At 39.1% G+C, this 25,206-nt stretch overlaps 1 protein-coding gene across 18 annotated transcripts in view; it reads left to right on the forward strand.

Moving 5' to 3' along the window:
* The window catches only part of Celf2 (CUGBP Elav-like family member 2), a 778,786-nt gene that overhangs the window by 459,829 nt on the left and 293,751 nt on the right, over window positions 1-25,206 (forward strand). For 7 of the 18 annotated variants that reach the window (XM_069990325.1, XM_069990326.1, XM_069990329.1 and 4 more), the window contains exon 1: window positions 6,157-6,317. The exons of 7 other annotated variants lie outside the window; for them this stretch is intronic. In XM_069990325.1, coding sequence (XP_069846426.1) covers window positions 6,172-6,317 — 146 coding nt within the window. In that variant the 5' untranslated portion in view covers window positions 6,157-6,171. Of the gene's footprint in view, window positions 1-6,156; window positions 6,318-10,883; window positions 11,164-25,206 lie in introns of those variants that run through there. 4 more of the 18 variants (XM_069990339.1, XM_069990341.1, XM_069990340.1 and 1 more) reach the window with 1 other exon arrangement.

Consider the following 25,206-nt stretch of genomic DNA (forward strand, 5'->3'; position numbering starts at 1 on the left):
GGCTCAAATTAGTGCTGTTCCCAGTAATAAAGAACAAACTATATTACTTATTTTTAAAAGCATAGTTTATGAAACACAAATGTTTTTAAGGACTTGGGCATGGATTTTAATAATTTAAACTTAAATTGAAATGTTACTAACTGTTTAATGGAGAATTATTTGCATAACTGTGACTGGCTAAATAGAGGAGTTTTCCATTGATAATATTTTCAGAACTTAGGTGCAACCTATGCAATGCAATAATATTTTTTTTAAAGTTAACCATGTGGAAAGAGTGGATTTTAAAACATACTTGCTCTGTTCTCTTACTTCCAATGGGATCTGAACTGCTCCTTGCATTGGGCATACCAGTAATTGCTTTTAGGATGAGCTCATCAAAGGTAATGGATAAAGCTTGATATCTGAGGCTAGCCAACTATTACCAGAACATTAGATACTGCTTCATGGGAAAATTTTAATTCAAATATAAAGGCTACAAATTTCTGAGAGAGAGAGAGAGAGAGAGAGAGAGAGAGAGAGAGAGAGAGAGAGAGAGAGAGGGAGAGACCGAGAGAGGGAGAGGAGAGAGAGAGAGAGAGAGAGAGAGAGAGAGAGAGAGAGAGAGAGAGAGAGAGAGAGAGAGAGAGAGAGGGAGAGGGAGAGAGAGAGAGAGAATGAATTAGGGAGAAAGTCACCTTCCATGCCCCCTAGCTGCTTGTGGGACCATAAAATAAAAATAAAGAAATCACTTGGAAACCTCCATGTTATTTTTTTTACTAAATTACCATCTGTGTAATTATGATCTATTCACTTTAATTCTCAAGTGGTCACAGTTAGCTCTAGAAACAAGGGAAATTTCCTTTCACTTTGTTCTTTTCTGGTGTAATAACCATTATCAGTTTCTAGAATTTAGAAGACTCTCACACACACCCTATTTCACCACCCAACATACTGATAGATGGTTTTTTGTTAACAAGATGTTAAAAAGCTTCGACATTTCCAAGAGTTAGTAAACTTGTCTCCATCTATTTCTACTACATTAACAATATAAGTAATCAGTTCATGTAATAAACTCTATGTGTAATGATTCCCCTAGATAGTGACCTAGATAAACATAAAAATAAAATTTAATTCTAAGCCCACACCTGTGGAAAAGGAATAGTAAAAGATCCAAAATGAGAAAATGGTTTCTTTCGATAGAAGGTAATTATTGCACCCTAAATCCCCTGACACATGAGCCTTGGGAATATTCACAGACCACAGACTGAGATCTATTACATCCATGTATTAAAATGCCTTTATTTGTTGAAATGAAACCTAACTGTTTCTCTTTTAAAAAAAATGAGTGAATGCAATTGCAAAATATCCTCTGGAGACTGAGAAGTGAAGGCAAGCATTGATTAATATTCATATCTGGAACTTTATAGCAAGTGAAGATTGTGCTTGAATACCTAGGAAGTCATTCAAAGAGTGAATCAATACTAATTATTGTAATCAGGGGGGTTAATTAGGTGAAAATGTGGCTGATGGAAAGTTCATTGCTTACAGCCCTGGTTGATTTAAAAAAAAAAAAAAGGATAAGATGCAAAAGGAAGAATACTATTCAGAATGATCACTTGGTATTTAAAGTGTCCAAATTTGTAGATGAAAAATATGACTTGATTTTGTATAATTGTAGAAGTGGGCAAATTGGAAATATCCAGTTTAGTTTTTGTATAGAGATTTGTGGAAAAAGTTATTAACAGAATGCAATTTGTTTAGTGGCATCTTCTATTCTATTTATATATTTTTGAACAGTAATAATTCCAATTCCATTCAGTGGTAATAACACCTTCTTGGATCATATTTATCAGCCTTTCCTAATTTTTTACATTTTGTTAATTCCTGAGGATTTATTGGTCAGGCAAGGGGTAGCTTGTTTCCTAAAAATATGCATTGCTTTTCTAATTGTTATTGGATTTGGAAGGTTTTCTGATCAGCGACTTTCATTCTTCAGGAAAGAGGAGGCAGTGGTTTGGAGTGGATTGCAACTCATGGCATTTAGGTCAGCTGATATTGAGAAGAAGGTGTCAGAAAAAGGAAGGCATAATGTGAGGCTTTCTGTTGTGATCTATTCAGAATAAAGTACCCCACCCCTGGAGCACTTCCACCTCCTAGTCACATGACACCAAGCTATGAAATACAACAAGGATGGAAGGTGGACGTAGGAGAAGGAGGAGGGAGAGGAGGAGGAGGAGGGAGAGAGAAAGGAAAGTTTGGTTTTTTGTTGTTGCTGTTCATTTGTGTGTGTGTGTGTGTGTGTGTGTGTGTATGTGTGTGTGTGTGTGTGTGTGTGTGTGTGTGTGTGTGTTGTTTTTGTGCCATTCTTGGGATTGAACACAGGGCCTGGGTGCTTTCCTGAGCTTTAATGCTCAAAGCTAGTGCTCTTCCACTTGAGCCACAGCTCCATTTCCAGCTTTTTGGAGATTAAATGGAGATAAGAGTCTCATGGATTTTCCTACCCTAGCTGGCTTTGAACAGAGATTCAAAGATCTCGGGCCTCCTGAGTATCTAGGATTACAGGTGTGAGCCATTGGTACTTGGCTTTTTCTTCTTTATTTGTTTGTTTGTTTATGTTTTTGATTGGGGGAGGAGAGTTACTTTTGAATCTCAGCTCAACTCATAGTTAAATACTGTTTGGCCCTGCTCTAGGGATGAGGTCCACTTTGGTCCCAAACTCACCTTTGCACCCTTGTTTGTTTCACAGCAAGCCATTAGAAAAGATGATCGCTTACATGTGGGCGCATTTCTGCAGTTTTCTCCCAGCACATTTTCTTGTGCATCGAAACCATCCAAGTTAACAGGAAATGGCATCTGTGGAGAGCGGGTGACACCAGCCTAGACTGACACGTATTTTGAGGGCAGTTTGAGCTCTTGCTACCTCTCCTCATTGCAAGTGGATCCACCCATGATTGGCTGCATAAGATCATGATGAATCATTCAAGTTTATGGAGCAAGGCTGCCAGCCATGCCCCCAGAGGAAAAGCAAAGCTAGAATTTTCCTGTAAAATTATTCCATTCAACAAATTTTGCTGTCATGGTAAAGAAGAGCTTGTATAATGCTGCTATACCTCTGATATTCACAGCCTTTTTTTTTTTCTGTATTTCATACACTTCTTGAGAAAGTGCCCAGCTGCAATCAGTAGCAACCTGTGATGCTATTTAGGCAGAGTGACGTTGGCTTCTAGCAGGTGTGAGAATGAGGAGCATGGGCATAGTTTTGTCTCTAAGTAGAAAGTGACCACTCCTGGGAAGTGTCCATTTTGGTCCTAAATAGCATGAGCCTTGTGCTCTTTTTCATGCCTTTCTTTGAGGTAAAGTTACAGGTTCGGAGATGTACAGCTCATAGTGGAAGGGAATAAAAGACTCAGTTCAATTCCTTGCATGCCCAGTGGAAAGTATACCTACATGATCTTTGACATTGTAAAGCTCTGTCTTCCTTTGTTGCATTTCCACTGTAGGCTTTGATTGGAATGCGTCTCCTTGCTTTACCAGTTTGAAAATTGTATACAGTTCAGCCAGAAACCATCACTAGGATCTGATTGCCAATCACTGATCATGATGTGTGGTTTCCTGAATTTTAACTCTTTTAATGTTACTTACCTTCTAGTATCAATTGGAAGTGTATAGATGTGTAGGACTGGAGAAAAAGAAAATGGTGGAAAAGGACCAAGACATAAGGTAGCAAGGCAGGACAAACATTTGAAAGCAGTATTTCTTTTTGCTCACTTGTTCATTTTAGGTTTCATGAGGTCTTTGAATTAAAACATCTCATCCCTTATCTCACTTGATCCTTCATCTGTACAATGGGGACAGACAAGTTTCCAAAATATATCATATTCCAATCATAACCAAAAATACAATTATGTGTATACATATGAATGTGCATTTGCACATTTACATATATGAATCCATAGCCATATCCATATATATGCACACACATTTAGATAGAGGGGATAGAAAGAGAGAGTGTGGCCCAATAAAGGACACAGTCTTCACCATCAAGCATCTCATAATACTTATGGGACCAAGAGTGATGGATGCTGATAGATGGGCAGGTAGAGATAACAGAGAAGTTGTCCTTAGAACATATTCAGTCAATCTTTTTTTATGGAAATAAAGCAAAACAAAATCCTTACCTTATTCACCTTTCTTTCACAAAGTTATTCACATCTCCTTGCCATATTCCTATTATGTAGGATAAATGTAGCTATTAGCACTAATAGAGATGAGAAATCTAGCAATCGAGTAACAGAAAGCTTTGCACTCAACAATAGAGATAATACAAGATATAACACACTATACTTGGTTTGGGTGGATAATTATGCCACTTTTCCATGAGGATATTGAGTAGTTCTTTTAAGAAAAAAAATTCACTAATGGATTTAGTGAGAATTAACATCAAAAGCAAACTTAAATAAAAGTCATTTGGGATTTTCCAAACCTCTTTAAATGGGGCTGGGAAAGTGGCTCAGTGGTAGAGTGCTTGCCTTGTATGCAAAAGGCTCTGGGTTCCATTCCTCAGCACCACATAAGCAGAAAAAGCCAGAAGTGGTGCTGGGGCTCCAGTGGTAGAGCACTAACCTTGAGCTGAAGAGGTGAGGGACAGAGCCCAGGCCCAGAGTTCAGGCCCCATGACTGACAAAATAAATAAAATAAAAGGCTAAAAATGGTTCCAGATTTGAACCATGTTATGTGTGGGGGGGGGTAATTTCTGTGCTCAAAATCTTCTTCAACCTACATGTTGTTTTAATAGCTAGGTTATATAATTGCTATGGAAATAATTAGGTTAACACGTTGTACTTCTTGTCTGAGGATCACAGTAGGCTTTGATTTGTCAGCTACTAGGAAGTAATAGCCCCACATACGAAAAAGATTTAGATGATGAATCCGAAAATGAAATAAATTAAATGATTAAATGACTGTCCCCAGTGTCAATCAACTCTTTGACAATGAAATACATAATCCAATAGCTTTGGTTCTGAAATCTCATCATCTTTTCACTCAGTTTGAAAGTAGCATTTGTGCTATCTCCAGATATTCCTGGCCACAAGTTCTTTGCTGGGGATCACTTATCATTGGGATCAAAATGGACTTATGCTTTAATTTACAGAAACCCAAGCTTTTGTTCTTCCTAATCCATGCTCTTTTTCAAATTGTATTTGTTCAGAAAAAAAGAGAGACATTTAGGCAAATGGGGTGGATCCTCTCTTTAGTGGACATTTTGAATGTCGCCAAGATCTCTCTTAGTCAAACCCAAGTGAAAGCTTCCCACATCCATTTGCTCATTGTGTTTTCTTTTATCCCCTGTTCCTGCTTTTTCTGGGATGTCATGTCATGCGCACAACTGTGGCTTCCCAGCTGTTGTGGTTCAGCTGTTGTATTTTGTCAAGCAAGAATTTCTCCTTTTTCATATTTAACAACACAAGCCAGTAAGATTAGAACTTTTGGTGGATTGGGGAACATTTGGTTGGGGTAGAGATGTTGAAGGGGGGATTGTGAGGGAATTAGAAACCTCATCCTGATAAGTATAAATTTTCTTCCTGCTGCCGCCGGGCTGGCACCAGATAAGGGCACCTGGTATAGTTTGACAAATCTCGGCCTCTTCAAGATAGCACTGGAACATTCCTTTGAAGGCTTTATTTTCTTTCTTTCTTTCTTTTTTAACCTGGGTGCCTTCCATGTGCAAATCACCATGCTAGACAGGGAAGCCTTTCGCTTCTTCCCCACCCTTCCTCCAGACTTTTGCTTCCCAATACTCACATGTTATTTTCTGGTACACAGTCTCTGTACTTCCTCTCCCTCCATTCTCCCCCCCTCGCTTTCCCTCCCCCTCTATTCCTCTCCCTCCCTACCCCTGGTAGTGTCTGGAAAAGAATCCCACTGTTCATAGCAGAGACAGCTGTTGCTGCTTCAGAAGTCAGCCTTGGTCAAGGCAAGTGAAACTTGATTTCCCCTGCACACAAGCAACCTACAGCTCCTTTCTTCACCCCAAAGAGTCACCCACCACCTCAGACACACAGCTGTGGCTGAGGGTTCAGACTTTGTCTAGAGAGAGACAAAGACAGAGAAGCACAGAGTGAGAGGAGAGAGGAAAGGAAGAAAAAGTTAGGAAAGAAAAATAAAAGAATAAAGGCTGCAGGAGTGGGTGTGATGGAGAAAGGAGAAAAAGGGAAGGTCAAGTTAGGGAGGGAAGTGTTAAGGTGGTTGGGTGCTGGTTCCAGGGTATTGACCTTTACTCCCCTTGGAATGGAAGCTCCTGACAACCCTGGAGGGACATCTCATTTTCCAATGCGCAGGTATGTATACCAAACCCATCTTCAATTGGAGGAGCTCTTCAGAAGGAAAATAAATTCACCACCCTGGATTTTTAGCTCTTTACTAAAAACAAATTCAGAAAAACACAAGATTATGAAAAGCCAGTAGGAGCTATTCTCTAGGGGGAGTGAGTACTTCATGTTCACTTAAAATTGTAAAGCAACAGTTTAATAATTATGTGTCAGGGTATTTAACTGTATGCATCTGGTTTAAAGAATGTGATAAAGAAGCTTTCAAATTGGGAGAAAAGAAGGGATCACTTTAAACTTATTATTAGTGATATATTTATTCTTAAATGATACCTTTATGGAACTAAAAGATTTATTTGTAATGTATTGCTTAAGGACTTATTTGGATATTTTAAAGCATATATATGTATATATATATATATATATATACATATATATGCTTGTTTATTTTTGTAAGTTGATAACGGACCTAGACTAAGCCAAGGAAAAATTCATGGCCACAAAGTCACAGACTCTCTCAGGTACTTAAAAATCCATGTGCATTTCAAATTTATTGTCTGGCAATGATGGGAAATCCCATTATAAGACCTGTATTTTCTGCTACAAATGACTCTGAGCACATTGGGCTTTATTTATTTTTTGGAGGCAAGATGTTGTTGTTATTGTTTGTTTAAAAAAAACAAAAACAGCTATGTTAAAATATAAATTCAAAAGTGTGATAGGAAAAGGCACTTTGGATTCTGGTTTGTAATGAGTAGCTAGGAGTGAACGGAGAAGGAAATGTGTCAGTAAAGATGACTTCTTGAGTACACTGAACAGCCCGTGTGCATCTTTGTTCAGGGTTATCTGTAGAAGAAAAAGAATTGGTTTCCTTATGAACCTGAAGCACAGGGCCAGTTTTTTTTTAAATTAGAATATATACTTTCCAAAAATGTTGAAAAGTCAGGGGCTATATTCTTGTGCATGGACTGAGTGGGGTGGCAGAAAAAGGATTCTTCCGATTCAAGCGATGTGTACTCTGTGAACAAATGTTTCTATTGAGAGTTTTGTTGTTTTCTTTTTAAATGCTAGTGATAATTCAGTGCTCAAACAATGGTTATTGGACAAGACTCTGTACAGGATGAGGGCCGAGGAGGGAAGTGAGAGCTGAAACAGCACAGTGCACACTTGCCTTGGAAGGCCCCATATAAAATGAGGTCATTCAGAAACTTTCCCTTGAAGTGCTTCCAATTCTTGAATTGCCTTTTGTTTGGGAAATGAATAGCAAGTTGATTAAAAAAAGGAGACAATTAGGGAAGGTAGGGGGATGGGGCTGGAGAAGAGTGGAAGGTTTTTCTACAATGGAGCTAAAACTAGGAAGAGATTTCATTGTTTTCAGGACCGCAGGCCTGGTCCCCAGTGATGTCATCCCACGATGGTGTCACCAACCGCTTCATGTCCAGGAGAGGGCCCAGCTGATGGGCTCATCCCCTCTCGCTGCTGTTGATAAGATTCTTGGCTAGAAAATCGCTTCATTGAACCCAAGTGTTCAACTGTGGCCCAGTGGAGCTGTCTGCCAGATTATTCTAACTGCCAAAACATGATACCTGATGGCTCATTACTGCATAAAAATGAAGAAAAAAAAAAGAGGGCGGTGGGGGGGTGGTGGTGGTGGTGGGCTATTGAGTTGTTTTTAGATTTTTTTTCTTTCTGCCAAAGCAATAAAATGAGAAATTTAAGCTTTTCATCAGGTGGTATTTGGTTGGATGTTTTTTATTTTCATTTTAAGCTCCAGAGCTTTTGAATTCTCTATTTTCTTTTTAAAACAGGGAGGGTGGATGTACTGTGATCATAGCAACAGTGTAGATATTAGAAATGAAAGCTACAACTGGAAAGCTGTTGTCAATAACTCCTGGGATGGGGCTATGGGAGCGTTCCGTTTCTCTTTGGCACCTATATCAAGTACCTATGCACTCACTACATTATTGATGTATTTGGCAGCCAGAGAATTTAAACTCAGCTCTGCTCCATAAGCTTTCTTTGGTTCACATCACCATATCGCAGATAGAGTAAGTTTCCCTTTATATTTGACCTTGGTTTTGCTTCTAACTTTAAATGGCTAAAGCAAATGTGCTTTGAAAACTATGTTACGCTGTAGTTGTTAAATAAGGCAATAACCTATGCACTTGTAATTCTCTCCCTCTGACCTACTTTCATACTACTTCACTCTCCTTATGGTATGATTAAAAGCTGCTTTGAATCCACTATTGCCTCCAGGGATTTGAATTTAACAAACTGCTGAGAAGGCTTAAGTCAGTCAGAGGGCTTCCCTATAGCTTCTTCTGACTAATTCACATACAATTAAAAAAGAAAATTTTAGAAGTGTATTTGTTAATGAAACATTTTCTAACTTTTAGGATGTAGGTGTATATGGGGTTTTATCCTACAGCTGATCAGTAAATATTTCTCCTTTGATTAACACAGCTGTGTTTTCCTTGTCTCAAAGGCTTTCTTTGTCATTGCATTATAAAAATAAATTTGTTACATAGTCAGCTCATGATCTGTGTTAGGGCTTATGTGGAAACCAAGAACTGATAGGGCTCATCTTTATCCATTAATGACTTGAATAAGACAATTAAAAGACCAAACAAAATTTCATAATTTCAAAATCAATTGGCAATAGATGGGGTAGAAGTAAACATACTATTAGTAGGGAAAGTTTGGGTATTTAGGATATAATAATTCATTTTGCTGCAACTGTTTCTTAATTATTTATAAATCAAGACCTGGGCCCTCAGGAAAGGCAATATTTAAAAATGAAGGTTAGCCTAGCTTTACATTTTAATTCCCTGCAATTAGAAGGTCAAAAGCCAGATAGATTGTTCAGCTGAGAAAGGGAATCAAGTCAATTATGTACATGTTGGACTTAAATGAATATCATAAGCTGTTTGGTCCATTGTTCAATACAGCAACCCTAGGTTAAAAACTGCTATGTAGATTGAAAGTTGATAGGCAACAATTTTCTTCCATCATCTCTTAAGATGGTTCTCATTGTCATACCAGAAATTGGTGAGAAAAATAAATTAAAAAAACATTTTTCCATATTGTATCAAATATTTAACTACTTGTGATTTAGGTTAACTCCTTTCTTACTGTGTCCTAAGCATGCCTTCATTTGTGAGAAAGCCCACTTCTCCCTAGTATGATATTGTTTTGTTTTTGTTTAGAATAAAAACAGAGTGGAAATTGTACTTTTCAAACAAAACCATACTCTGTGTATATATCAACATATATGTGTAAAAATGCATATGTACACATCAAAGTGTACATATACATAAACATACACAATCTCAAAGTTTGGAACAAGTCCTTTCTAAACAACATGAAAAGTGATGGATTACCACAAAAAGCAAATTATGAACTTCTGGTAGACAATTTATGATGTTGATTTACAATTTGAAATTTATCATGACATTTTTACATACTCATGACTAAATTAAAAAAAGCTGGTGCAATCCAATTTAACCAAGCAAAAACCACAATAAGGAAAAGGGTAAATTAGAATGTCACCCTACAAAAGACATGATTATCTTTAAAGATCTCGGAAAAACCACTTGGGAATAAATAACAGAGGTTCATTTGTGAGAGTTTTGCCACTTTTTTTTTCAAGTAAATCAGCCACAAACTTTAAACAGACATTTAAGCTTCGGGGAGGGCTCGGTCACACACAGTCACTCTTGGCTTGTCATCTTTGTATTGAAATAGTGGATATGGCAGGATTCTAACTTACACACACACACACACACACACACACACACACACACACACACACACACACACACACACACACACACACACACACACACTGTGACTTATTCCTGCTTCTCCTTCTCGGCCCCTTCTTACCCCGTTGATCGGGATGGCAGTGTGACCTTGCAGAGAGGTGGTGGGGAGGGATGTGTGTGTGGGGGGGTCTTTATCCGTAAAGCTCTGCTGTTAGGTGTGTGAATGTCACTTGGGCCACTCATGAACCATCTCCTTTGCCTACACCTCGGGCGCCAGGCCCGCGCCGGCTGTGAATTCCCACCCTGGCCGGCACCTCGCCCAGGAGGCGCAGGCAGGCGAACACGCGTGGCGAGCCGGATTATTTTTTTCCTTTCTCTCGATTTTTGCTCTGCAAGTGCACTCTGCTTTGGCACTACAGCGGCGCTAAACCTACTACACACAAGTGGCCATTGCGGACTCGTGCCAGGTGCCCTGGAAACCGGGAATCGAGCGGGACGCGGGCAGGGCCAGCGCCGAGAACTAGTTTGCAGGTCGGGATGCCCAGGGGGGCCCTAGGACGGGTGTGGCGAGGGCGCGCGCGCGCGCGCGCCTGCACGCTAGCCCGCGGTGGGGGTGGGGGGGAGGGTTGGGGAGGGGGCGTGGCGCGGCCGGAGAGGGCGTGGCCAGGCGGGGGCGGGGGCGGCGCGGCTAGGGCGCGGGCCCGCAGGGGTTAAGCGGCGGCGCGGCGCGGCCGGCGCCCCCGGGAGCTCCGCCCCCGTTCTTCCCCCTCTCCCCACTTCCCCCCCCCCCCCCCCGCCCGCCGCACCTGGCGTTCGGCTGCCGGTCGCCTCAGCGCCGGCGTTCGGAGGGGATTGGCGGAGAGCGCGGGGGAAGAGAATGTGACAAGTGCCGGTCGGCGGCCGCCGGGAGGCCGCGCGCACCTGTCCCTGCCCGTCTCGCGCCGCCCGCGGCCGCTCGGACGCGCGCAGAGCCGCCCCGCGCCCCCCCCCCCCCAGCCCCGCCCGCGTGCGCTCGAGAACATGACTTCTGCCTTCAAGCTGGATTTCCTCCCGGACATGATGGTCGAGGGCCGACTGCTTGTTCCTGACAGAATGTGAGTGGACCGGAGCGGGTCGGAGGCCCGTGGGGCCGCCTCCCTCCCGCCCTCCCCGCCTCAGCGCGGCGCGGGGTCGGCGCCGGACGCGGGCCGGACCCTGAGAGGGTCGGGGACCTGCGGCGCCCGGCGGGGCGTGCGGAGCGGCTCGCGGGGTGGGGCGCGGGGCCGGGCCGGGGCCCGAGGTGAGCAGAGTCCGGGTGGGATCCCGGTGAGCTGGGGGTGGTGGTGGGGGCGCCGTGACCTCTCCCCCCCACCCCCATCCCTCGACCCGGCCGGCGGAGCCCCGGGGTGCGGGGCGGGGCGGGCGCGTGCGGGTGTGCACGCCCGGGTCACTGGAAAATCGGGACGCGGGGAGCTCTCTCCTGTGTGTCTCCGGATCACCTTCCCCACTCTTCTGACCTCACATTGGCAGACATACCATACCCTAACATGTAGTATTACATTAAACAAATCTCCCTTTCCCCCCCTGCGGTATGGAAAAGGAAAGGAGGAGGAGGAGGAAAAAAAATACAATAAAACGAGGATATGTGTACAGCCTTAAACTGGCCAGGTCTACACGATTGCGGGAATTAGAGGTAATTTTTTACGTAATCGTGATGGTTTGCCCGGCGTGCCGTCTGTAATTTAAAAATTCATGGGCTTCTGGGTGGCTCTTTCGGGTCCTCGTCTAACTAGGGTCCGAGCCGTTCTTGGAAGAAGTGGACGGCTGGGATTCTCCAAGAAAAAGAAAGTATGTTGTCTACATTTTTTTTTTTTTAAATTCTGGCTTGGTAGTTTGAATGGATAGTACTTGTATTTCAGGCATGTTACATAAAAGAAAACCTGAAGAGATTGCCAGAAGTGAGATTAGAAAGGTCTGTGTCCTTTTAAGGCATGGCATATACAAAATGCCTCTTATCGGTTGAGACATTTAATAGTGGATCTTAGGCAGCTATTCAGTGTGTGTCTGGTGGTGGTGGTGGTGGGGGGGATGGGGGACGACTTTCTGTCTTTAGTGAAAGTACAAGGGAAATGTTCCCTATGCCCCACGCTGTAAGACTTTAGCATCCCTATGCTTTCTGGCACCTTAAAGTACTCTTCGAAATGTTCAGGCCATTCCCAGCTTTATGAGCCATTTCCCTGGCAGCTAACTTTCCCATGTGATGTTAGGTTCTTTTTCTGCTATGTTAAGTGTTGGGAGTTGAGATTCTTGGAAGCTTCCCAGTAGCCGAGTATTTAAACCATAAAATAAAATAGAAGTGGAAGATAGCGGGTGACAGAATCTGTGGAACGTGAATTGTACACCTCCCCCCACCCCATATGCTGAAATGTCTTCCCATTTTCTGTCAGCTAAGATAACCAGATAACATGAAATACTGGATTTGGGCGCTTTTCTTTGAGAAAGTAATCTTTGTTAGTAATATTCCCATGGTGTTTGTTGTAAGAGATCTGTCTGCCCTCCCTTTAAACACATAATATGTGTTTGCTCATGAATTAGTTGAAAAAGTATGTGTTTTCTCCTCTATATACTAGAGTTGTTAGGGCTCTCAGAGTTGAATTGATCATGATTTTGAATTTATGATCACCTGCTTCTTAAATGACCATAATATATCTAGCTAATGAATGCTCTATGGATTTAAAGCATTAATGGCCTGTGAAAGAGGCAGTCTCTTGTCAATTAAATTATGAATTATGGAAAGTTAATTTGTTCTTTTCATTTGGTAGATGAATGTGGCTTGTTCATACCCCTTTCTCTGAAGAGTCTTTGTCTTAGTCATGGAATTGCCTGTATGAAGCATAATACGACTTTTGCCCCACTTCCCTTTCTAATGTTCCTTATTTCTTAAGGATAGACGTTGGAATCAAACCCAGATTCTTTGCAGTGTTTGTCAGCTGTTGCTTAATTGAACTAAGAAAAATTTTGCAAAATGACAGTTTTATTGTTTCCAAGATAACTGTTGTGTAAGACAACTATAGTGTGTTTTCCAAAATAGCTTGTACATAACTCACACTCGAGATCGCATTTAGGGAATAGAGGTGTGTGGCAGGGAAAAGAACTTGAAAATTCTTGAACCCCACTAAGGCAGTGTATTTTATTGTCATATTCATACACTTGAGAAGATAGCTGTGAGGATTTACTGTTGTAGGGACTAGTTGTCATGTATTGGTATATATTGTTGTTTGGACTAAATTGCAGTTACTAGACATTGGTCTATTCCTAAAAGGAACTAAAAGCATAAGGGTTTTTCTGGTGTTGATTTTCTAAAGCAGTAGAAAAATATTTTCAATGACGGTTTCCCACAAGAATATATTAGATATGTTTGGAAAATGTAATATGTTTGAGTCCTCAAGGCAGATGAACAAATAGCTTTCAAGATGAATTATTACGCTTGGTGGCCCCACCAGCCATCCAGTGTTTAAAGAATCCGGATCATTTAAGGCTCTACAGTGTGGTATAGAATTGCTGAAATGTGTGCTTTAAAGTTTGGGCATCTTAAATATTCAATACTCAACTGTAAATTAAAATGAATATTTAAAATAATCATAGTGATTGAGTTGTGTTATAATATCATTTATAGCAAAGCATAATGAACATAGAAACTGATTTTTTAAAAAGATTATATTTTAAGATTGGACAGTTGGTCTTAGTTGGAGGCAGACATGAGTGTGTTTCCTTTTTTTAAGAGATCATGCATATATGTATATACATATATACGCATATTCATCTAGTTTCTGAATGTTTTGAACTTTTAAAGTAAACTAGGAGTTACTGTTTTAAAAATGAGAAATTACAAGTTCAGAATTATGATAATAGAAAACACTGAGAAAAGGCTACCAATAAAATAAAATTTTAGATTTTTTTCCATATGCAGTAAATAATCTTACTGAAAAGAGATCATATTTACTCTAAACTCAATGCGATGAACTAGCCCGTGTGTTGAGAATGTTCTTCCAAATTAAGATAACTGGTGACATATAAATTAGCATATAATTAGACTACAAATTGTCTCAAGAACATCATCATTAAAGGGGATATAGTAGTGAACTCATCAAACTTCATTGTGCAGTGTGACTAGTTCAGGGAGGCAAAATCATTATTGCTGCCTACCAAAATTATTAATAGTGGGAAGCCTACTAAGTGCCAGGATAATTCATTTATATTATCTCTAATCTTCATGATAGATCTACAAGGTGAATATCCCCATTTTACAGATAGTGCTTGAGTCACATGGGCAGTAAACAGCCAAGTTGTGGATTTTCCTCTGTGTGAGGGGAATTATGTAAATTTATGTTCAAGTGCTGATTAGGAGAGAACCATAATGCAAAATGTATGACAGATTTTATTTTTAAATCAGAAAACCAAAATGTACCACTCAAGAATTGGCATTATGGGGAAATATACATATATATACATACATATATACACACATATATATGGATTGATGTATCTGAAATGTCTTTTAATACTCCTAATTTTATTCAGATTCACTTATTCCAGTTAACTAATACATTTTAATTAAAAATATTTTTTTAAGTTTGTAAGGTACCAGCATATGAAGTTCGTATGACATTTAAAGCTTATTTGTAAAATGCAATTACAAGTAACAAAATACTGAGATTACTGGCATTTATTGCTTGTTTCCATAATGATCATGGAAGGAAATTGAAGAGAGAAAACTCTAAAAGGAAAGCTGTGCATATGGTTCTTTAAGGAATAGTCTAAAAGTATTTGCTTCAGTTGGGATTTTTCACTTACCAGTACTTATTTTAGTATCATCTGCCTTCAGAGGACAAAATGCATCCCACTTTGGCTTTTTAGAACACGCATGTTATCCTTGATCTGGGCAGAGGTATTATTTTAATTGTTCAGTCTTGCTATTTAATTGTAATGTGCTGGATTGAGATTGCTTTGGCATCTGTTGATGAGATGCAGTGAACTGGGGAAACAAGAACCTTGAAAGACAAGATAAAAAGGAGATTGGGTTTTCAGATATGAACCTAGTAATTAAGATTTCATGGCATCATTTAGAGTGTTTTCTACCTCAGAGTGTGTTTTTTCCTTTCTCCCTAACAGCTATAATAAAATAACGTTATATTTGGCCTCAGAAGACTGCAGTTTTCCCTTTTGTAAATAAATTGACAAACTTTTCCTTTTAACCCCTTCCTTGTGGAATGAGTTAAACACTCATTCATTTCCCATAAAAAGACAAGGAGTGTTTTGTTGTGCAAACGAATCTGATGCACTTAAAGTACAACCAGCACATGATATGTATGATCCAGCTATTGTGAAAAAAATTCAGAACAATGTTCTTTGTTGAGCTGTATGTGTATTATCTGCAGGCCAAAACCCTAAGAGAAATCTGATGTCATTGTAAAGAACTAAGAACTAAACAAAAAGCTAAGCCCTTACAAAATGTGAATACTATAGGCATCCTTTATCTTATTTGCATTTAAATGGAAAAATTAGACTTCCAACAAGTTTCAAGGAACTAAATTAATAAGTCATTAAAGTAACCCTGAACTTTACTCAGATTTAGAAAGCCAACATTTCAGATTTAGAATATTATTATGTATCAAAAGTTTGTGGATTAGACCAACACTAAGGACTAGGTATTTCTCAGTGTAATATTTGTTTAACCAAACTGCAGAAGGGAGGGTTTAGAAACTACTAATGATTTCCAGTTCATTAGCACCTACAAGTTCTCCTGCCATCCTGTTTGCACTATCAAGGAGGTACCAAGTAATATAATGAACCCTGCATCAGTGGTGTACTATTTGTGTAGCAGTGCAGAAAATGCATTTTTATTTTTCCTTAAGAAAAAGCTCTTGCTAAGCTACTAAGAGAAATGGAGCTGTGCATTCCTGGAAAAACCTACGTGGGAAACAAAAACTAATTAGAGCAGTAAATGTGATGCTCTCAGGTAATTGTAAAATAATTATTCCCCTTTAGCATCATCACTGTTTAATTGTGCCATCCAATATCCTCATGCTCTGAATCCAGATGTGGAGGGATAGAAACCTCCTCTTTCTCCTGGGAATGTCTTTTTCATTTAGTGTGAGCTTTAAGACTCCTCCTAAAGGACTTCTAAAAAGAGAGGGGAAATATTTAGAGAGGTTTCAAACAGCTTCACTCTCTCCATTTGTTCTAAATCATGACAGGAATGATTACTCCAACTATTTTTTATAGAAATACAATTCCAGTTAGGTGGTTGAAATGCCTTCTGTGAGCATATTTGAGATTTACACTTTTACTGCTGGCCTGGAGTTTTATGAACGTTAACTTGTATGAGCCGCACATTCTATGTTTTGTTCAGATACTGAGAGTGAAGTGATGTTTTAAAATGAGCTGGTAACTTAAAATGGAATGCTAATAAATATGTAATCATGTGGCTTTCAAAATGACATATGAGTACAAATGCAGATTTTGGTTAAATTTTAATTACTCCATTTGAATGAATGCCTCAGAGCCAACTTACCAGCAAATTATTAGACCCATTTTTTTCTTCTTCAGATTTATGTAAATTTAAAGCTGTGTATAGACTAACCATTTTTGTTTATTTTGTTCTTCCCTACCAGACTTATATAGCCTTAAGGATATAGAAATCTATTCTGGAGACCTCTTGGTTTAAGTATCTAGTGCTTCCTTTAGGTCCGAGGAGGGTCATCTGGATGAGCAACTAATCAGGATCCCTTTCACCGTCATAATGATTTAAAATGACATGTGTAATGTTTTGATTTTTAAGTATCAGTACTTAAAGAAGTACAAGATGTTTGTCTCTTCACTGACACTGTATATCTGACTCTCTGACATAACTCTGCAAACCCCATTCTCCACCCTATTCCTATCCCAACAGCTCCATTATCTGACATTCACAGACTCTAATAGAACTGAAGGTTACCGACTTTCACAGATGAAGGCGGTGACTCACTACTCCAAATGCAATTAACTACAGCTGATTATTTGACATCTTGACATAACTTTTGGACAGCTTGAAGTTTTTGTAGTACCACACAAGGTATTTCTAAGTACTTGGACTTTCATACTAAACCCCAAATTCTTTTACTTTTATGCGGAAGGCTTGATTTTCATGCTCTTTGTGAGGGAAGTTCATAGCTTGACTTAGGCTCATTAAAATTTAAGGTGTTATTTTATATCCTTTTCTATAAATTATGTCATTGTTTCTCCTAGTCTCCTTGTGTAGTAAGAAAGTTAACACTTTATTCATCTGATTAAAGAGACTCAGTTGACCCTTTAGCAAAAAGGGGAAAATATTTTATTATCTACAGTGGTCAGTAGACATACCATACGTGTGTCTTTATGTATGTGTGAGTGAGAGAGAAAAATACAGAAGTCCAATTTTAATGGGTATAATTTTTCACTTCCTCAAAATACCTTTACTTCCTTAAAATATCTTATAAAAGTTATAAATTGTTGCACAGCCTAATACTATTTCCTTTATGATGGAGGAATTTAAGGTTGGGAAAGGTTTCACTTTCATTGACCGACCTTGAACTGCAAATTATGACACCGCTAGAAAAAGGTCCGTAGAACTGCATTTGAAGTATTTTATTTAGAACCTCAGATTAACTTCTCAAAAAGATGGAAAAAAAGCTGGCGAAGGTAACTCACACCTGTAATCCCAGCTGATCTGGACTCTAAGATCTCAGGATTGTGGTTCAAAGCCAACCCTGGCAGAAAGTAAGATTCTTATGTCTAGTTAACCCCAAAAGCTGGAAATGGAGCTATGGCTCAAGTGATAGAGCCGTAGCTTTGAGCATAAAAGCTTAGGGACAGTACCCACACCCTAGGATGTAATACACACAAAAATGAGGGTGTAAAAAGAAGTTCACTGTAACAGTCCTGTTATATCTTATTGACTGAAAAGCTGAGATCCTTTCTAGTTTAGTGGCTGCTTCTATTCTTATAAATTCTTAGAACCTTGGGATTCTTCTGTTTCTTGGTTGCAACTGAGATGCTGCTAGTTTCAAGATCTTTTACATTTTAGAGTAGGAAGGTAAAAAGACTCTTTTTAGAAAAATTTGAACAGTAAGTCTTAAATGGATATTTTCTCTCTGTGTTGGTCTGACTAAATTTTTTATCTTGTGTTTCTTTTGCTACTGCCATCATTTTATGGGCTCTATCACCATCCCACAGCCTCCTGTTGCTTTTGGACTTTTGATTATTTTAATTGGAGTTGAACATGTAAACTGAACATTTTTAAAAGGCAAACCATGCACTAGATCAGAGCCTATAGGAGGGTGGCAATGATAAATTGGTGTAAACCAACTTAAACCCATAGGTAGACACTCAGCCCTCATGGTTCTTTGAAATTGGAAGAAAGCATTGGTGTTAGGCAAGTGAAACAAGCACAGATGAGACCTGACATGTCATTTTGCCATTGAAAATGTCTTAGGGAATAATAGTCTTAGGAGAATAAATGAGCAAGTGTGAAGGGAAAAAAAGCATGCTGGCTGCTGGTGACTGATGCATGTAATCCTAGCTACTGAGGAGTCTGAAATCTGGGGATTGCAGTTCCAAACCAGCCAGGCCATTCAGCCACCAAAAAGCCAGACTCCTTGAGAATCTCAGCCACCAAAAAGCCAAGCTGTAGCTCAAGTGGCAGAGTGATAACTTTAAGCAAAAGAGCTAAGGGTCAGTATCCATGCCCCGAGTTCAAGTCCCAGTACTGGCACTGCCCCCCCCAAAAAAGGAAAAAGAGAAGCAGAGAGTAACAGTTTATGTGTAGATTTATTAAGTTAGGCCTATTTGTTTTATTCAGTTCAGATTGTACCTCATCCTAGAATCAGTGGTGACACCAACAGCTTAACTTTCTCTGTGGTTTACCTGAACACATATCTTACATATTCCTGATTTGATCCATTATTTTAATCTTCTCAGAAGCTTATTTTATTATCCTTTTCCTGACTAGTTTCCTAAATTTCAGGAGGGGCTACAGAATCAAAACACCTAGGCCATCACTGTTTGTGCAGCCCACTGGAGCAGCTGCATGTTTCTGTGCACAAAACTGTATTTTGACTTCCTTCATTATAGAAGGGGTGTTGAGTTTTCAGCTTGAGTGTAAGGGTAGCATATTTCAGAATGATTAACTTTATGGATGTCATTGTCTTGGCCAGCTATATTTGGCAGTGCTGCAGCTGTGTTTGCTTTCTCAAAATTGTCACCAGGAGGCCTCTAACTGCAATTATTCACTTCAGTCCATGCTGGTAACATCTTTCCTCATGACTTCCATTGTCTACCAAGCCATCTTTTTTTAGTGAAAGGATTTGGAGATAACACATGAATCTTTGAGAAGCCCGAATACTGTTGAATGCTGTGGGTGGCTCTATCTCAAAGCAGTTTCCTAATATTGTCTTTATGAGTCATCATTAAGCTTCTGTCAGTCCACATTTTCCTGATTTTTGTTATTACTCCTTTACTTTCATGCTTAGATGTAAAAACTTGCTCCTAACATCTGTTGATGAATGGTATTTTTTCCCTCCTATGACTAGAATGGTTTGAATGCATTTTTACTAACTTCTGATGTCTTGGAGGCTCCTGATGCCAAAACTGCATTGGGGAGTAACTAAAAGGCATATATATATATATATATATATATATATATATATAGCACTTGCCATGGAATTTACTTTTCTTTGAAAGAATTCAGGAGGCATTTTTTTTTGTATTAAAAAATCACTTTAATGCCATTGGTGACCCCCTCCTCCCCTATACACATGAGCTTATTGTGTGAGAGTCCTAGGGCTTGAATTCAGGGCCTAGGTGCTATCCCTGAGCTCACTTTTTTTTTTTGTCTCTTTTCTTCTCCCTCCTTCCTTCCCTCCCTGCCTCCCCGCCTCCCTGTCTGCCTCCCTCCCTCCCTCCCTCCCTTCCTTTCCCCCCTCCCTTCCTGCCTTCCTGCCTGCCTGCCTGCCTGCCTTCCTTCCTTCCTTCCTTCCTTCCTTCCTTCCTTCCTTCCTTCCTTCCTTCCTTCCTTCCTTCCTTCCTTCCTTCCCTCCTTCCTTCCTTCTTCTGAGTCACAGCTCTATATCCTGCTTTTTGGGGGTGTATTTATTGTGCTGGTCCCAGGGATTGAACTTGGGGCCTGGGTGCTGTCTTTTTTTTTTTTTTTACCACTTGAGCCACAGTTCCACTTCCTGCTTTTATTTTTTTGGGGGGTGGTGGTGGTTAATTGGAGATGAGTCTTACAGAATTTCTTGCCTGGACTAGCTTGAACCTCGATTCTCAGATCTCAGTCTCAAGTAAGTATAGTTATAGGCATGAGTCATCACTGCCCAGCTGTGAGTTTTAATTTTTAGATAGAAATAACTTATTCTTGGACTATTTCTGTCTGTCAGAGTTGCTTAGCATGGACGTAAAAGAATGAGCAGAAGCCATCATCATTCATGGCTAGGCATCTTTGCTAAGCCGCCTATGTCCTTTGCTAGCTTAGTTTCTGATTGGTTCTATGTCTGTTGACTTATCAAGATTCCCCATCTAGAAAATAAGAGTGCTACGATAGGTTTCTTTCCTGTTTCACAGTGTTATTATGCAACTTACATTGGAAGAGAATGACAGTCTAAATGTTTTATAGTTTCATAGTATTTAAAATTGACCACAAAATCACCTGAGAGAATCAAATATAATGAAACCTTATTACAACAGAGCAGTTAGTGTTTTCTCCCTTGGAATATCTATGTTGTAAAGTCTCAGGCTGACCCATAAAGCAGGATTGCTCCCCTATAAAGTGCTCAGTCCCTGGGATGATGTTATGAGGACTGATTTTTTTTCCCATCATCTTTTTGCATGATGATTGAGAAAGTAAACGCAGTTCATGTTCCAATTCTAGAATTGGCTGGGACAAAAGCAATATATCTACCCAGTGTCCTCATGAACACATTCTTAAAAGTCTATCTTTATCCCCACTGAAGTAGGTTTTGATTTCTGTATGGGAAGGGTATCAGCCAATGTGAAGACTGGAATCCTGACCTTAGCCATAAAGAGAGCATCTTTGACAATACGAATATGGAAGAATAGTGTACTCCGTGGTCTAATAATGGTCTTACTTGATGCTCTAACTACAGAAAACCTGGATCATATAAAGGAGTATGCAGGAGGATACCACTCAGAGAATTCAGTGATTCACTTTCCCCCTTTATGGTGTATAGTATAAGATAGTAGATGTGTGCTATCTGTAGCATCTCAGTGGTTCCTAGCTGCAGATGAATCCTGGTCATTGTCTTTTTGTACTTAACAAACAGCTACTTTTTTTTTTTTTTAACATAGCTCTTTAGAGAGTCCTAAGAGATTAAAGCAGTTAAGTGGGGTGAAGATTTGATCCTAATGTGACAAATAACTTGATTCATTTATATCAGACCTGTCCAGATTGAGTTTGGAAACTTAATGCCTGGTGTGTGTATCCATTGGCTGGGGAATATGCCCTGTGGTGGATTGTGGGGAATCTTAGCCACTTACTGTGGCTAAGAACATGGCATTAACTGGAAAAGCTCTCTGCTTGAATGTCACCTCTCAAACACAGGGTCTTGCCTCACATGGTAAAGCACTTTGCATTAGGGTAAACCAGAAAGGGACCTTTTTGCCTTAAGGCAGAGGGGATTTTTGGCAACATTAGGAATGACTGCTGTTTCTAAGTTTTTTGAAAAAGGCTATCTATGTGTCAGTCTTCACACTGGCAAATTAGAGAAGGGGGCTGGCCACACAGGTACTACAAAGACATTTGTAGTACCTGGTCCTTTTTAATGAACATTTTTCAGCAGTGTTCAGTATTGATAGTCTTAATAGACAGTTGGGCCAAATTTTGTGTCCATCTATTAAACTGGTCAGAATTGGATTATTGACAGCCTCAGAAGTTGTATGATAGCAGCACTTAATTTTGCCCTTATGTTTGCTCAGGTGTAATACTTTTCCCCCCCTGGTGTTACTAGAGATTGAACCCAGTGCCTTGTGCTTGTCTAGGTAAGTACTCTACTACTTGAGCTATACTAGTAACCCTGGATGTAATCTGTTTGATCCAAATATAGTTCTGGTTTTCAATAAGATGATAATTATGTAGACCCACAAGATTAAAAACATGTTTCCTGGTGTCCACAAAACTGATATTTTGATAACCACAAAATACTTGGGTATTTGTTTCTTTTAATTCTGATAATTAACACTTCAATGGATGCGGCCTTCCTGTGGATACTTTTCCAAACTATTTAAGGATCTTTTTTTTTGTGATAGTATATATTGTTATCATAATTTGCCAAAGCATTAACAATATAAATACATTGAAATAATAAAAAACCATAAAATTGAGATAAAAAATATATTGAATATGACAATATAACATAAATTTAGTTTTTATAGCAGTATTCAAAACTATTGGGCAAGCAGAGAAAAGAACATTGTGAGGCGGATACTTCTTCAAATCTTGACAAACAATAGAATGAATAGGAAATCACACATAGAGGACTTGCACAGAATTTGGGAAACCCTGATATCAAGAGAGAAAGATAAATTTAGAGTTAGATAGTTAAATAGATAGATATATGCATACATACACAAATACATACATATATACATACATATATAGCCAGAAACTTGTGGGAGTGGGGTGTGATGGGTGTGTGGTGGGGTGTGTAGAGGTACATATCTATTTAAGGAAGTTTTAATAAGTATAAATATCTTTATATACTTGTGTAGAATGTACAAATAAGCTCTTGGGAGAATCTGAAAGGGCAAGAATTTTTAAAAGGCTCCTTTGTCCTTATGAAGTCCTCACCACTTGTTTGATTTCATATTTAAGGATCTTAGTCCTTTTCCAATTAGGACACTTAAAGGCTGACCATTAGGCTAACAAAAATTTATCAGCAATATTCACACACAAAATTTGGGGGTAAGTTGTCATTCCTACTTTTCAAATGAGAACTTTACACGTACGTACTTTAAACTGGTGGTACTAGAAATTTGAGTATGTGCCCCTCCCTAAAATTTCCAAAGTCAGAGACCCTTCTGTGAATCTTTTTGAAGTTTGATCACTAAAGCTTGCTTATCAATCTTTTGAGGAATTTTTAGAGCTCTTCAAGGTTATTAGAAGGTAGAATTCCTAGTTATGTTAATAGCTGAACATGTGACTTTTCAATGTGAAATATGGGTTATTAGTTGCTACCGACAACCTTCTGCATTTTATTTATATGCTCTCCCACAGAAATTACTTTTTTAAAATAAGTTTTTTATTGTGAAAATACTGTACAAAGGGTTTACAGTTACATGCGCAAGGTAATGAGTACATTTCTTATCCAGCATTGTTGCCTCCTCCTTTGTTTTTCCCCTACCATCCCTTCTCTCCCACCTTCTCAGCTACACCCTCCCACCCCCACCTAAATTGTAAAGTTCGTTTTTCGACATAGCATCTTGTACATCTCATTGTTGCAACAGGTCAATCGGTATCCCATTTAAAGGATTTGTTTTTTCTCTTCCCCTCCCCAAATTATACCAATATCAAATACAGTGAAAACAGGTTATACCGTGGGGGAGGGACATATAAAGCAACAAAAAAATCACATGGTATCTTATAAATATGTTAGAAACAATAGCAAGGATCGAAAAAACACTTGTGTCCCTACCTTGGGGTTTATTTCGCTTAACATCATCTTATCTGACCTTTTCTGCTTGTCCCAGACATACACTAGTTATTGCAAATAAGGGAAACCTTGGGACCTATGTTTCTTTGGGCCTGGCTTACTTCACTTAATATAATTTTTTCCAAGTCTTTCCATTTCCTAACAAATAGAGTGATGTCATTCTTTCTGATGGAGGCGTAGAATTCCATTGTGTATATATACCACATAGAAATTACTTTTTTTGGGGGGGGTTTATATCCTTAGTCCAGAAGGCAAGAGTATTGTAGCTGTGTTATGGAAAGAGGTCCCTAGTAGTGTCAAGGTCTCTTAATGCATGAGATTCTATGGAGATAAGTACTTGAGAAGCATTGAATGATAAAATGGATACTTCATTTATGATCACAGTGTATGTTATGAGGAATTTTCTTTTGAGAATTCATTACAACCTGCCATTTCTCTCCATTTACTTCCAACTTCTTAACTTTTGTCTCTGATTTAGTTGGAAACTTGACCTTCTTCAGGGCTATCTGTAGCCCATACTGTACCTTCTTATGAATTAGAGAAAAGCTTTCAAGTGGTATTTTGTCTTCACTCTGTCCCTTAATTGGTGGTCGTATTCAGTATCCTTTCTAGAAATAAAACTATTCTCACCCATGTTTTTCTTAAGTGGATCATGTAATAGATAATAAATAAGTGAATATATGAGCAAAGATGCCAGTGGGTTTTAGGCGATTGACAGTTATGACTAACTCATCAGTAGATTCTTTATCCTTTTACTCAGTTCATAGCTTTGCACTCAAGTGTATAAACATGTGATAGAATCCTAGTTTTTCCAGCAAATGATAAATTTTTGTCTCATGTAAATGCTCGGTGTATAGGAAAAGATAATAGAAAAGTTAGAGTAGAATTAATGCATGGATTGGTCTAACCTACAAATAATCTGATGCTGAATATTAGCTTGTTGAAATACCTTTACTCTTAGCAGGAGACAAGCAATGTAACCTAAGAGGATGTGATTTGAGTGGAGTTTTCATGCCCTCTGTACTTATTGTATTCTTGCTACTGATGCAAACATTATCTATAATTACATTTTCAAGTGACTGAAAATTGCAGGCTTTGTTGAACAAAATACAGCCCAAGAATGCAATGTATATCCACTCTCCCTCATAAGGCTTTCAGAAATCAGACTATAAGGCTCAATACCATAACTCTCAACTACATGATACCAACTATATTCTCTGATGTTTGAACACTTAGTCAAAATGCAGGGTTTCCAATAATGATGATAATTGCAAGCAACACTATTCCTCTCTTAGCACCATGTCTTTTCTATTGTCATCTCAGTTACAGTAGAATCTCCTGTACCAAATCTTCTGTTCCAAGATATACAATAATAAGCCACACTTTAGGTATGATTATGAAGGACAATAGAAACCA

The sequence above is a fragment of the Dipodomys merriami genome, unplaced genomic scaffold (genome assembly GCF_024711535.1).
Source record: "Dipodomys merriami isolate MVZ:Mamm:240054 unplaced genomic scaffold, mDipMer1.0.p SCAF_4, whole genome shotgun sequence".
Taxonomy (NCBI): domain Eukaryota; kingdom Metazoa; phylum Chordata; class Mammalia; order Rodentia; family Heteromyidae; genus Dipodomys; species Dipodomys merriami.